Source organism: Manacus candei, unplaced genomic scaffold (assembly GCF_025592945.1).
Source record: "Manacus candei isolate 608988 ecotype Guabito, Panama unplaced genomic scaffold, ASM2559294v1 h1tg000002l, whole genome shotgun sequence".
In the NCBI taxonomy this organism is placed as follows: Eukaryota; Metazoa; Chordata; class Aves; order Passeriformes; family Pipridae; genus Manacus; species Manacus candei.
The window spans coordinates 7,067,546-7,081,238 of record NW_026138050.1 but is presented as its reverse complement, the minus strand read 5'-3'; the positions used below and the strand labels follow the sequence as shown (position 1 = coordinate 7,081,238).

The window sequence follows — 13,693 nt, the reverse complement described above, 5'->3', positions numbered from 1 at the left end:
AAAATATGCAGAATTCTCAATGTGAACAACAGAAACATTTTGGCAATATAAGAAGCGAATAAGTTAATGAATTTAAAGCAGATTAAACACAGGTTAAGAGAAATGAAAAAACCTTCCATGACACAATGGCTGAAATCTGTGTATTCGTATATCAGTCCAGTGAAATAAAATCCCCAAAGTGGTATGATTCTGAACCATGAGGAATGAAACTGAACATTATGATATTACTGGACATGTAAAAAAAGTGTAATTTCTCATATAAAGTAAACACACAATATTTCAAGTAATTATCTGAAACTCACTGAATGCTCAGAGTTAAGAAGTTTCAATTTCTTCATAGCTCAGTTTTAATTGTTTTTTCACAAGTTTAATTACTTCTAAATATTAAAATCTTTTTAGTCTCATTGATACAGAAGAGATAAACAGTCCTGGATGATGCCCAAGTCTAAGTAGTCTAAGTATCTTGCCTCATGTCCAGACAAACCCAGTAAGCAATAAATAGGATTGTACAGGACACTGTTGCTAATTTTGTGAGTTGGGCACTGATGGTGTTGGGTCTGATGAACCCAGGGCTCTACTTGCCCCTTCTCACAGGACATCACTGCTGTGTTCCTCCTTTGGCTTCACAGGGGAAAATGGATTCTAGCCCATGCAGAGTTTTTATGCCTTTGACCACAGTCCAAACTTCATCTGCTTGAATGAATAAAAAAACCTCAGCCAAAAAACCCCCAAACTGTGGCCTCTGTTTTTATCCAGTCAAATTATGTCTTTCCAGCTGTCACAGCCAACATACTTGACCAGGAGTCCACAACAGCTTTAACCAGCACAGACAACTTTCTAGGTACAACATACTTCTACTGGACCAAGGGGAACTTTTTGCCATTTTACTTTTACAGTGAATGCTGAGCACTAAGTTCTGTCCTTCCCAAAATATTTGCTTTATTTTGAAATGCACATGTTTGTATGTACAAACACAGCATATACGTACAAGAATTGTCTCTCTGGCAATACTTCTCGATCACCTCCCCATCATTAGGCTACACATTGCCCTCAGCAGGAGAAATAGAATCAAAGAATCCTGTTATTCAAAAATCCTTTTCCCATTTCATAATTTGACAAACAGTGAAGGGATAGAGCACAGCTCATTCCTACTTCACTAGCCAAGCACCTCTTAAAACAGCATTTCCTTCTGCAATCCAGGATCACGACTATAGTCATCTTTTTGTTGTCCTAAAACTTTGTTGACCATGTGGAAGAAAATATCATTCCCAGTACATGAGACAGAATTTAAATTCCCTGAATTAAAATTACGATTTTTTTTAAAAACTTCGAAATGTTTAGATATTAAGAGACAAAATACTCCTCAGCTCCTTTATACCTTAAAAAGTCCAGGACTGCTTATAAGCCATAATCAGTCAAACCCAGGGATAAACTTGCATTTTAAACATACCTTACTAAGACTAAAATTAATGCCAAATTCTTTCAGCTTGACAGAAGTGATTTTAAGAAGTACTGCACAATTTATACCGTGCACTACCTGCTATAAATTGGGCAATGAACTTCTCATCCATTAGCTATTCCCACATAAGCCTTGACAAGAGTGAATACTTATGAGATTACCAAGATCATTACAATTGCTAGTTACTCCAAATTTATTCTTGGTGTGATGCTCCTATTTTTGGATTTTCAATGGAACAAACACATTAGCTTACATTGTATTTTAAAGAGGAATGTGACTTTATTGCAGATTTAGCAAAGTTTAGTCTGCAGTCTACTTTGCCTTTCTCTCCCAAGCCCTTTTGATGTCTAAGTCAAAAATATTCAGAGATTAGAATTTTTTTAAACCTACTATATCACTGAACAGATGTTAATTAACATGAAATATTCATCTTTTTTCAGATGATTGCTAAGCACAGAGACTAAATTTTAATGCTAAAAAAAGGAAAGGAAAAGCATATGCCATATAAATAATGCATGAAAAAGGACAAACTTGTTTTTCCACCTGTTACTCCATTACTAATATATATGAAGACTGCTGCAGGCAGCTGTTTTTTGGGTTTTTTTGTTGTTTTTTTTTTTTTTTCCCCCCAAATGTAGAAACCCACAATATATCAAGGTTTGTATGTCAGCAGCTTTTCATACTTGAGCTGCAGTGCTGTTAAACAAGTGACTTGTAATCCTCACACAAGTCGGGTGCAAAGAAAATAAGTTACAATACAGCCACAAGCCTCAACTTGCCTGGGTGAAGTCCAGCTGGTTTTAGGCAGATTAGTTAAGGAAGCTCATGTAAGAGAGTTAATCTCTGTTTTCCAGCAGGTCTGGAACATACAAATCATGCTAAACAGTAAAAACTACAATTCTTTATGGGTTTCAGTACAAGAGAGGATAAATATTTATCATTATCATCACTATAAATGTTACATGAAATGCAATAAACTGCAAGGAATCACTGCAACTTCCATTACAGCACTTTGGAACTGCCACCGAGTCTCACAGTCTCAGCAGTGTCCAAAAAAAGCCACCAAAAAACCCACACCCAAATTGAGCTGAAAGTTTTGATAAATGTTTTTGTCTCAGAAGTCCAAGACAATCGGTTTTGGTTCCCTGCCCTCCCCCTGGGACTGTGACATCTACAATGGATACTGGATTTTTCATTTTTTTTGGTTGAGAAATAATTCATCAGGACCAGCTGACTGTAGAGACTAAATATAGTCAGACTGTCAATAAAGGATTTACAAGCTAGTTACAAATGTGATGTCGCTTTTTTCACTAGGTTGTCACTTACTTTCTATTTTCCATCTATTTCTCTCACTGGGAGGACAACCAAGTGTATTTTCTCTTAATTCTTTGCCAACAGACGTACCTGGTGCTGGCAGTGAGGAAAGACTGACTGCTGAGCATCCTTAGCTGGGAGATGTGAGGGAGAGCAGCCCCCTGGCCACTGGGGGAGCCCCAGCACCAGCTGATTTTCCTGGGTTTGGGTAAGTTCAAAAGCTCTGGGGAGCACACACCTGTGTGCACACAGAGTGCCAGTTCTCACACCTCCAACAGTGAAGTCACTTTTTTAGGTAGATCCAGCCACAATACAGGAAATATTGCATGGACACACAGGTGAGGTTCAGGGCACCCTTCCCAGGGTTTCTACTGCAAGGTGAAGGATGTCTTCACCACGTGTAAGACTCATATAACATTTAAGTGTTCCAGTGTAGTCAGAAATTCTTTAAGGATTCCCTTCATGGCACTTTCACTATTTTCTCAGGCCTCTGAGGCACAGCATGAAGATATCAAGTACACACTCACTGTAGGTGTTTTGAATATCTAATTTTCCCCTCGAGGGTGTGTGCTCATGTGTATCATTATGGATTTCTGTGCTACAGTCCAGAGCTGTGGCACACAGGCAGGTGCTCCCAAAGCTGCAGGTACCAACACACCTGCCCTGGTGCCACAGGCATCACCCTGTAATGAGGCATCAGCAGGAACAGCACTGCCAGTGCTCCCTGTGAGCTGCTCAACCACCTGGGCAGTTCAGGGCTGTAGACTGAAAGAGTGTGATACCACATCTTATCACTGACTAAAAGCAGGAGAATCAGCTTCAGTTCATAGGATGCTGTAAAGTTCAGGAGGGGGTGGGGAATAAAATACTAAAATTGACTGAGAAATATGACCAATTATCTAACTTAATCTGAAAAAATAACTGGAAAAATATCACTGCAGTCCTATGAATATCTGACTTCTTTCCTTCCCCTGGTGCTACTGCAATCATCCCAAAGGCCTTGTGTATTGTCATATTCTCTTTCTCCTATCAGGCATTTCTAGAACCAGAGAATTTGCACCTTATCTGGAAGTCTTCGTAACAGAAGTTACAACAACATAATTGTATAGAGAATAAACTTGTTATTTTGGGTAGTCCTGTAAGAACAAGCTGCAGTATCCATTTTTAAACATTTATATTCTTTATGTTCAATAACAAACCCACCTTTTATTCTCTGCATTTCTGTTTTGTATTTTAGCAGGGAAAAACAGACCCAAGGCTGGCTCATCTCTTTCCACCTTTCTTATAGCAGCTTGGAGGTCTGTACAGCACAAGCCCAGAATGCTACTTATAAAACTGGAAGATATAAAACTTCATTCCTGAAAAAGCCCATGACTACTTTGTATTTCCATTTCAAGACACTCTCTGTGTAGTTTCCTTTCATAACACAGGAATGGAGTGGCTTCTTCCAATGCAATTCCATAATAAGTATAGTGGAATGTTTTATGCTCCATAGGAAAAGCTGCCCTGGTTGTAACTGCTTAAACCACAGCCTCTAAGCTGCTTTCCCAGAAGTTTCCACCAGATGAGGTGCTAAAGGTTCTGTAGCTGCTGGCACACCTCCCTTGCCTTTCTATCCAACACAGTCTATTCCAAAGGTAGCACATTGTTGCTCCAGCAGGGCTGACAGGGATGCAGTGAGGTGGGACAAGATGACAGATCCCTCCTCTTCAGCTGCAATGAGCCGGAGAAGGGAAGAGTGTGAGGTGTCACCTTTCTGAGGGAAGTGAAACAGGATTCCAGCTGACAGGGCCAGTGTGTATGTTAAAGTAAGCCAACATCTCCCCCCCCTCCCCTCTTATTTTAATGGAAGGGCAGCTAGCTATATGCATCCTAAACTATGGAATTTTCTCTTTTTCTGCTTGGCTTTCTCTCTAGTGAGAGTGACACAAGTGCTGTATCCCAGGATTAACAACAGAGAGCTATAGCTCAGAAAAGTACCTGCTCAAGTGGCAATTTTGCTTTGTAATCAGGAGGAAAATAGACAGTTTTGAATGACAAATACTTGCAAGATAGTGTTTTAAAAATATGGTGCTGCCTTACATTACAGTCTGATAGAATTTTTTCAGCAAGTAGGTATGTTCTTCTTAGCAAAATAAGAATTTTCCAGTTCAGTTCCAAAATTTTTCTGAGTTGACCACTTAAAGCTCACAGCTTCTGATACAGAAATCTCTCATTTCTGCAAAGAGAAATGAGGGAGAGAGAAAAGCCCGCAGGGCTTCTCTTAGTTGCAAATGTAAAATAAAGTGGCTATCACAGGAAAGAAAAATCAGATAGACCTCTCCATAGATTGGACCTCACCCTACTGATTCTATTAGTATTAGATATATATGATTATCAAAATGTTGTTAGTTTTCTTTACAAAAAGCTAAAAACCAGTTATCAAAGGATGCCTATGAGCCTGTTAGATGTTACTCAAGTTTTAACAGAATGCAACTATGAAAATACAAGCCTATAACTCAGAGTAATCTTTAAAAAAATTATCAGTCTTGGCTAGATTTAGGAAGGGATTTTTGTCTCCTCTGATTGTCGTTTTAACATACTGATCTTCTGCATTTTACTTCCATCAATCAAGAACATGCAATGTAATATTTTTGTTTCTTTTTCTGTTTAGACACGCAATTAACAGTTTACACTTCCTAGTTCTTAAGCAATAAACTCTAGGTACAGACTCATAATGTGATTGTGGGTGACTGCTGTAGATACAATTGCTACACAACAAACAAAGTGGGAATTTACACTCACAATATGAAATGAGATGTAGCTACAACAACTGGCAGGTGCCAGAGAGGATAGTTGGGAAGATAAGAAAAGGAGTAGTGAGTATTTCCTAGTGAGTAGGAAATAACTTCCTGATTCCTTGTGCAGGCTACAGACTGTGTTACTAGAGGAGAGAGTTTATTAAAACTATGAGCACCAAAAATCAATATGACAAAGCCTCAGACACCTGTGTTTAATGTCACAAAAGTTACTATTTTAACACTGTGGTGCAGTGTCTCCATGAAATTGGTTTTAGTGCATTATTTTATTGTGGTTTCCTGAAATTTGAATAGTATGAAATCTTTACATTTTTAAACATGCAGTTTCTTGTTTCCTATCTTTCCTTCCTAGAGGGATTTCCAAAAGGGGCCTAGGAAAAAAAGGTATGCAAATTCCATATTGCAGAATAACTTGAACCACATAAATTCAGGTTCTGTTCCTAAATGCTCACATCAAGTCTGAGGGACTACAAGCTCAGAAATTTAGGGAAATAAGAAATTAGAAAGAATGTTGACTAAATCAACTTATCCCTTATTCATAAGGACTGTGTTATGACTGCAGTACATTCTTCTACTGCCTCAATTTGCCTAAGATATTCTGTATTAAAATAATCCAGAGTGCTTCAACCAGACTTGAAAGATAAAGATACTTAGTACAAAAGCTCTGAATCAGCTGGAATATCCAGATTTCCATTTCAGTCTCTTTGTTTCCCCCTTCTGCTCCAATCTCCTCTGACAGAAGAAAGCATTTTTCTGGCATTTTTACTTTTTACCCCACTGTTTCTCTGGCCTCTATGTGTTCTACCCTCTACTTCAAAAAATTCCTTCTGTACTGGTGTTCCATTTCTGTTTCTGCCCTGCTGTGGGGCTGGTATCCATTTTACTGGCTCATTTTAGAAGACCATGTTCTGTGTTTCCTTATGAGAAGAAGAGAAGGATTAACTGTGGTTTTGATACAAATCTTTACATCACACTTGGCAGTAAATATACTCCAGGTCACCCAGCAGGTTTGGGTTTGAACTGTAAAATGACCTCTTTTTTGGCAAAGATAACAGAAGTATTTTGCATGATAGAGCTGCTAGTGGTCAATAATGTGTCTTTTGACAAGTCTAAAGGAACTCATGGAAGAGACAATTCCACAGGGGGCTGCACCTACAGTAACTCCCCTGGGGTTATAGGGCCCACAGATGAGCAAAGTTTGATGTGGTCTTCACACATCCCACATTGCTCAGCATTCACTGTAATATTATAAAAATACAAAAGTGTACAGTAAATTCTTTTTTTTTTCTTTCTAAGCAGATACTTTTAAAGACATCTGAGAGTCTATTGTCTATTTGGCAAATATTTCAGTGTTGTAGCCCAGCTTCAATGCCTTCTTTTCTTGAAAATGCAAGTAATCTCTCACAGATTCCTAACCATATTATCCTGCCTTTTCCAGTGTTCACTAGCTTTCCTTATCTTTAAATTAAGTATTCCATCAGAGTATGGTGAAAAAAATCCAGAGTCACTTTTTTCATTAAGAAGAATAGATTTTTCTGGAGGAACAGTTAAAGCAGAAGGTGAACAGAAAGCAGGGTTAGCGGCCTGACCCTGAAGAAGGCCAGGTTTTCTCAATACAGTATATCTAGAAAAAGGTTTGTAACTGCAGGGAAGAACTCATAATTAAGCAAAAATATATTTTCAGTCACAATCCTGTATTGTCCCCAATAATAGGGAAAACCAGTTCTTTTCAGCATTCAGCACAAGATTGCCCAGTGATAGTATTTTCCAACAAGCAGTGTCCCACAGTCATGTCACATCCAATAAATCAGCTGCTTCCCTGCATCTGCCCAACTGCTGGATTGCAGATATCGTGATTGTGCATTTTCTGATATTTTATAAGACTCTGCATAGTCATCTCTTCTAACTTTTGTGCTGTGGTTTGACACCAGCAGCTCTGCTTTCTGTAAACACCCTGCAGAGCAAACACAGAAAGCACCTCCATCAGGACTGTTTGCTTTGCCCTGTTTGCTGTTCTGCCGCTCCCAGCTTTGAACAGGGGAGTTCACACTCACCCAAAGTGGTTTCAGAACAAACCATAAAAATGTGTGCAGCACATAGAAACCAGTGGCCACTGTTCAAGGAAGTTCTGTCCCCTCAGTTCCACTTCACCAGAGCTATAAAAAAAAAATTGCTCAACCCACCCTTTTTAATCAGCTGAATTAACAGACTATTGTGGGTTACAGGAGCAGATCCATGTTACATCACTGGAAGAGCCCTACACTGCCCAAAATCAAAAGTTCTGAGCCAAGAGTCTTCATCAAGTTATTTTTGTCAAAAAGCAAATAAAGGCATCAAACAAATGTTTCCTCTTTGCAGTGTAGTTCCTGGTTCTTTGTTTTGTAGTGGTGTAAGAAATAGTACAAATACTTTGTACTTCTTTGCCTAACATTAGAATTACACTGCTCAGCCTACAAAAGTGAAGTTGTCAAGGTCAAGTGCAGATGACAATCTTTCAAAAATTCAGAAATTATTTTCAGGGAAGTACAGAACTTGTAGTAGATTTATACAATGTAAAATTAATCCATCTTTGAGTCTAGTTTCTCTTTCAAAAGCTCAACTAGAAAATAAATATAATGCATGAGAACTTTTTAGTGATACACTTGATCAAAAGTAGTGAGGTAAACATGAACCCTTCACAATGAAACTCATCCAGAAAATGGTTTTAGTTTAGAACTGCTGTCATACACTAGGACTCTTCACACCAGTATTCTACTGCAAAAGTATTTCAACATTCATCTCTGCATTAAAAATCAAGCTGTGTATTTTTTTGGTATTTATTTTAGAATTATATGAACTTAAAAATACATGCTTTTGAATGCACAGGCAGATATATAGTCACAAAAAGAGAAAAAGAAAAGGTCACTTTGTCAGAACATTTTAAGTGTCTTGAGAAAGAATATGAAACAATATACCTTAAAGGCATCTCATCCTTTTCATCTATGTGTCATTTAAGAGTAAAACATACTTCTACTGATCCTTATCTACTTCACATTAGTTCTATGAAGTGCCAGCAGGAAAACAAAAAGTTTATTTTTGAAGGATTTCACTTACCCAATTCTTTAGAAACTGGAGAACCAGCTGATATATCCCCAATCTTTGCAAGGCTGTCATAATATGCTCTTCCAGCCACTATCATAACTGGGGGTGAGGGAAAAGAAAAAGTTAAAAAAAAATCAAAATATCTTCCATTTTTTATTAATCTATGATCCTCTGAAGTCTTGTAATCCAGGGCACAGAGAGTAAGAGAGGAGTATATGGCAACAAGGAAATCTATCATAGAGAGTTACACAAGCCCCTGTGCTCCTGCTAATTTGTGAAACCAGGAGACAAAGACAGGACACCAGAAGACATTAATGAAGTTTCAGCCTCTTATTTAGTTCCAACTTTCATGCAGACCCAGGGGCAGTCAGCATCCAGTGGGGAGGTTTAGCCATAAGCCATTGGTCAGGACATAACGAAATTCCTTGGTACCAATAAAACTGGAGGAAAAAACCCAAAATGCAGTCCTAAATTTACCAACAATGCCAAGATCTCTTGTATTGACCAGGCAGAGCAGTGATGTGAGAAATGGCAACTGGCCACGAGACAAGAGACCTGTCGTTGCCACAAGGAAACCTGGAGCCCTTCAAAAACAAATGACCATTTCCTGCTTAAGGTGGCTGTTACAGGAACCAATAAGTTCTTAATATATATCATGAAGGTTCCAGTTATTCCCAGTTAATCATTTCCTGGTTATGGCTGATTTAAACAGCAGAGCCAGTTTTGCCAGAACGAACACGGAAACGTCAGGACTCAAACTGCAGGGAGGGCAGTGGGGAAAAGCACTTTACTCAGGGAGTAGATCTGCAATGGCTGCCTTGCATCTTCACAGTGTCTAGAACTGGTCTGCACCCACGAAGAAAAGAAGTAACAAGGACAAACTGGCAAGATTTTAATGCAAAAGGGCAGTGAAAAATACTTACTGAAGTTAGTCTTCATAATTTTTTTGTGGTAAAACATTCTTCACCAAAAGGTAAAGCCAAGCAGACTTGCTGTTGACTTTGGAATTTTTTTTTTTTTTCTGAGAGGAATATAATTGCCAATTATAGGTCTGTATTTTATAGCTTTTACTAGTAAGGTGACATCTTTGATTACATAACAGTATATTCACTGAGAAGTCTGAGAATTTTCCAAATGAAACAAAGATTCTTTTTGAGGCTCTGTTGCACTAGAAAAGGGTAATTTCTGTCTCAGCTCCATCCCATAGGTGCTCTGTGTTCAGTCTTTCTGAGCTGAAGAATTATGATGGTGCTATGGTGGAGCACAGTGTGCCACCTGCACGAGGAGATTTGATGCCAGTCCAACTCCTCCTATCTGTGTTTCCTCAAGACAGCCCAAACTCACTCTTTTCTCCTAATGCAGGTACTAAAAAGATGAAAAAAAATGTGTGATTTCCCCTGTGCTAACCAAACTAAAATCAAGAACTCCACTTGTACAGTCCCTTCACCAGTCTATGGCTTTTAATCTAGTGCAGAAAAGGAGCTTTGACCTTTTGTCCCTAAAATATTTAAAAATACATTATAAACCTACCAGGAGTTCTCCCAAGTTTTATGTTCACTGTCGGCCTACTCTGTTTTTTTTTTTTTTTTTTTTTGAAAGCAACAAAGTGTTTGTTTAGCAACAGAGTATTTACTCCGTGCTCCAGATCTATTTACGCCGCTCAGGACTGGTGGTGGAGAGATTAACAATTTATGAGAGTCCAAAGATGACTTTGCAACAGTTGTTGCAACATTGTACACGTCCCTTGCAAATGAAGCACTCGTGGCAGCTCTGCTTTATCAGCCAGTCCTAAAGGCAAAGGTGTCAGGACACAACACCCCGGCCTCTCCTCTGTGCTCTGCACAGTCATGTTGTGAACTCCTGGTGACAAACTGAATCAGAAGAGGCACAGTGTAACACCTCAACGGCAAAGTGTGTGAAAAGCAGAACCCTCAGAAACTGGTGTAGAAATATTTCAAGTGAATATGAAAACACTTGTTGCTACTTCTGGCACTACCTGTAATTCCTAAGGTCAGCTATTAGGTAACCACGTGTTCATCCATCAAGTTAGGCACCACTACAGATAAATCAACATTTCCTTATTTTCATCTCCAGCAGGCTCTGGTTTTATCTTTTTCTCAAGCCTGGCCTAAAATTTGCATGAAGAGAGATTTTAATGTCTGTTTGGCTATGCACTACTTCTGCAGGATCACATTTCTCAGAGTACTAGATGACATGTAGGGCAAAGGCACGCCATGGGCTTGAGCAAGGCAAAATTAGAGACATTTTACATTGCTTTAATATGATATCAAGCAGTTCAACAGGTCTGCATGGGTGAAATGGAGCAAGCTCTAGCAGGTCCTACACTGCATAGGCTTTGGGAAACAAGAGCCCAGTCCTGGAAGCCCCTTCCTAGATAGTTTCTGTGAAGTCAGTGATGGAAGTAAACAACTGGATTCTAAAATGTCCTTAAATTCAAATATATTCATTCTGATTTTGAATCCATTAAAAAAATACCATCAGGATTAGCATGGGCAACAACAACAAAAGCAATCCACTACTGCAACTCATATTCATTCCCATTGTTCTGTTCTCAGGGTTCCTTAGGCAGTGACGTGTGTAGGTGAGCAGGAACAGATCTAAGGATGTGAAACATCTTTGCAAGATATTTTCAGAGAAAAACCAAAAATATCAAATTTACATCACTTTGGTGGTTTTTTTCCATTTATGTTATTATTCTAATATGGGTTATTTAAACCTACTATCAGTTTATTTTGCAGTAGCTCTGTGCCTAAGTGCTTGTGAGGCAACTTCCTCAGGACAGTGGAAAAAACCCAAAAGGTTGGGGAGAAGGTACATACATTTGTGTGTTTGTGGTTGTTAGTTGTTTTTTTTTTCTCTTAATATACACATCGAAAGTTCAACTTGGAAATTAAACTTGTACACAACCCTCATGTCTAATATGTATATTTAAATGAAAATTAAACAATCTTTCTAAAGTTAGCACTTAGAAAACTTACCATTAACAGCTTTTTCATAATTCTTCCCCAGATTTATTAAATTCCTCAGTCCTGGATTGAACTGTTCCATAACATTCTAGTGAAGAGAAAACAAACTTTGTGTTATAACAAAGGCAATTTAACAGTGGATGGAAGTGTTTGTCTCAGTGTCACTTAGGTCTAGTTTTCAGTTTCATATGTACAGCATCCATCTGAAAAGTCTGTGGATGGATGAAAATTGGAAGATTTGGGATACAGAGGAAAGCAAAGGATGGAAGGGAAAAAAACCTGAGCATTTAAGATCAACAAACAGGAAAAAAAAGTAAACTATTTCACAGGGGTAGAAAGCAATCTGGCTGTTTATAGTACAAAAGGATGTCAAGCATGTGATCAAAGTTTGCACAAAACTGTCTTCTATGGTAGGTGATGGTGGAATAAAGATGAGAGAAAAATCTTTATCCATAAAGGTTTTTAGCCATAGTCTTTGCAAAAAGTAGAAAATAAGCTATGAAGTGGGAATCCAAATTTGTGTTTGCCTAAAGTTGGGAGGTGAAGGAGGGAGAATAAGCTTTTGCCAACTCCCAAAAGGAAAATCCCCCACAAAGTTTGAGTTGTCCCTACTCAAAAGCTTCAGTTTTTCCTCTTTCTGGTCAAAGATAACAACTGTCCCCCTTTCCCCCAAATCAATATTGCAAAGTTACTTGCTATGAGCACTGAAAAAGGAAAAGCAGCTGCTATAAATGTAGCAATTATCCACTCCTCAGAATCCTGCTCTTTATGATATCTTGAACACATGTAGCATAAATAGTGGTATTCCAAAAGGAAGATGATGAGATACCAGAAGACACTATTTTGTTATTCTTACTGGTTTTATGGCAAAACGTTTATGACACAACTCACTATTGTTCACACAGCAGAACTTTCAAGTTCAAGGAATTCAAAACAGATGCTTTCTGTTTACAAGAAGTACAAGACTCAAGATAAGTGAAATATTATCAAGCTTTTGTCAGTTACACTACTAACAGAATGCAAATATTTATGTTTAGTACATAGATGGACCCAAAAAAAACAGCAATACCATCACATGTGTCTTATTTTCAGGCAGACAGAATTTTATTTAATTTTTCAAAGACAGCACTATACCTAACTAAAAGAATTAGCTCCAATAACACTTTAACAGTCATATTGAGTTAAAATATAGATTTAAAAAAAAATAAAACTATTAGATTCCAATACTAGTAGAGTATAAATCAATAGCAGACACAGAATGACAATACCTGGCCTCTCTGCCTTTGTGTACAAATTAAATGTAACTGGGATTGTTTTCTGGTCTGTCCCATTAAACTCTCACCCACCAAAATGCAATCACTGCAAACAAACCAGCTATTGTCCCCAGGCCCTTGATTTGTGTTAACTCACAAACCACATCCAGAAATCATTTGGGAAAGTGTGTTTCAGGTTGGGCCAACAATGCCAAGGGCTATTTTAACAACTTAACAGCATGGATATTCAAGCTCTGGTGTCTGGGAACATCCCTCCTCCTGCCCCAGCTCTGTAATTTGCTCCTGTCAGTGTTGCTGCTGTGCCTGTTGCCCTCCTCCTTGCTGAGGCAGTGGGACTGGGACACACTTGTTCCAAGGAGCAAGTTGTTTCTTCCTATTCCAACTTTTTCCTATTTCTTCCCAGCTGTGTACTAAAGATGTCTGTTGCCATACATGGAGTCAGTGAATCACAAGGAAAAAAAAAAAGTTGAATTAGGGGATTGTTTTAGGATAGAGAGTTCTGTATTTCGAGGATATGGGGAAAGGAAGGTGTACCATGGTGCTGTGTATTTATGGCAGGTAAGAATTTCAATGTCACCTTGAATTACCACTCTGTACTGAAAATAATTTTCCTGAAGGACAGATTCTGCCCCTGTTAACCCTGCTCCTTGAAACAAAAAATTACAGAGTAAAACCCTTTTTGCCACCTACCCAAAAATTCTAATGGTAACTTGACTCTTTGTCTTGAAGTACTGATTTTTTAAATTACTGTCTTAAACATTCAGAGATTAATATTCCAGT

General features: G+C 38.4%; 1 protein-coding gene across 1 annotated transcript in view; it reads right to left on the bottom strand.

Moving 5' to 3' along the window:
• The window catches only part of BAIAP2L1 (BAR/IMD domain containing adaptor protein 2 like 1), a 34,826-nt gene that overhangs the window by 14,799 nt on the left and 6,334 nt on the right, over positions 1-13,693 (bottom strand). The window contains exons 2-3 of the mRNA XM_051779546.1: positions 11,652-11,727; positions 8,665-8,751 (exon numbers count right to left, since the gene is read on the bottom strand). Of these exons, the coding sequence (XP_051635506.1) occupies positions 8,665-8,751; positions 11,652-11,727 (163 nt within the window). The remainder of the gene's footprint in view (positions 1-8,664; positions 8,752-11,651; positions 11,728-13,693) is intronic.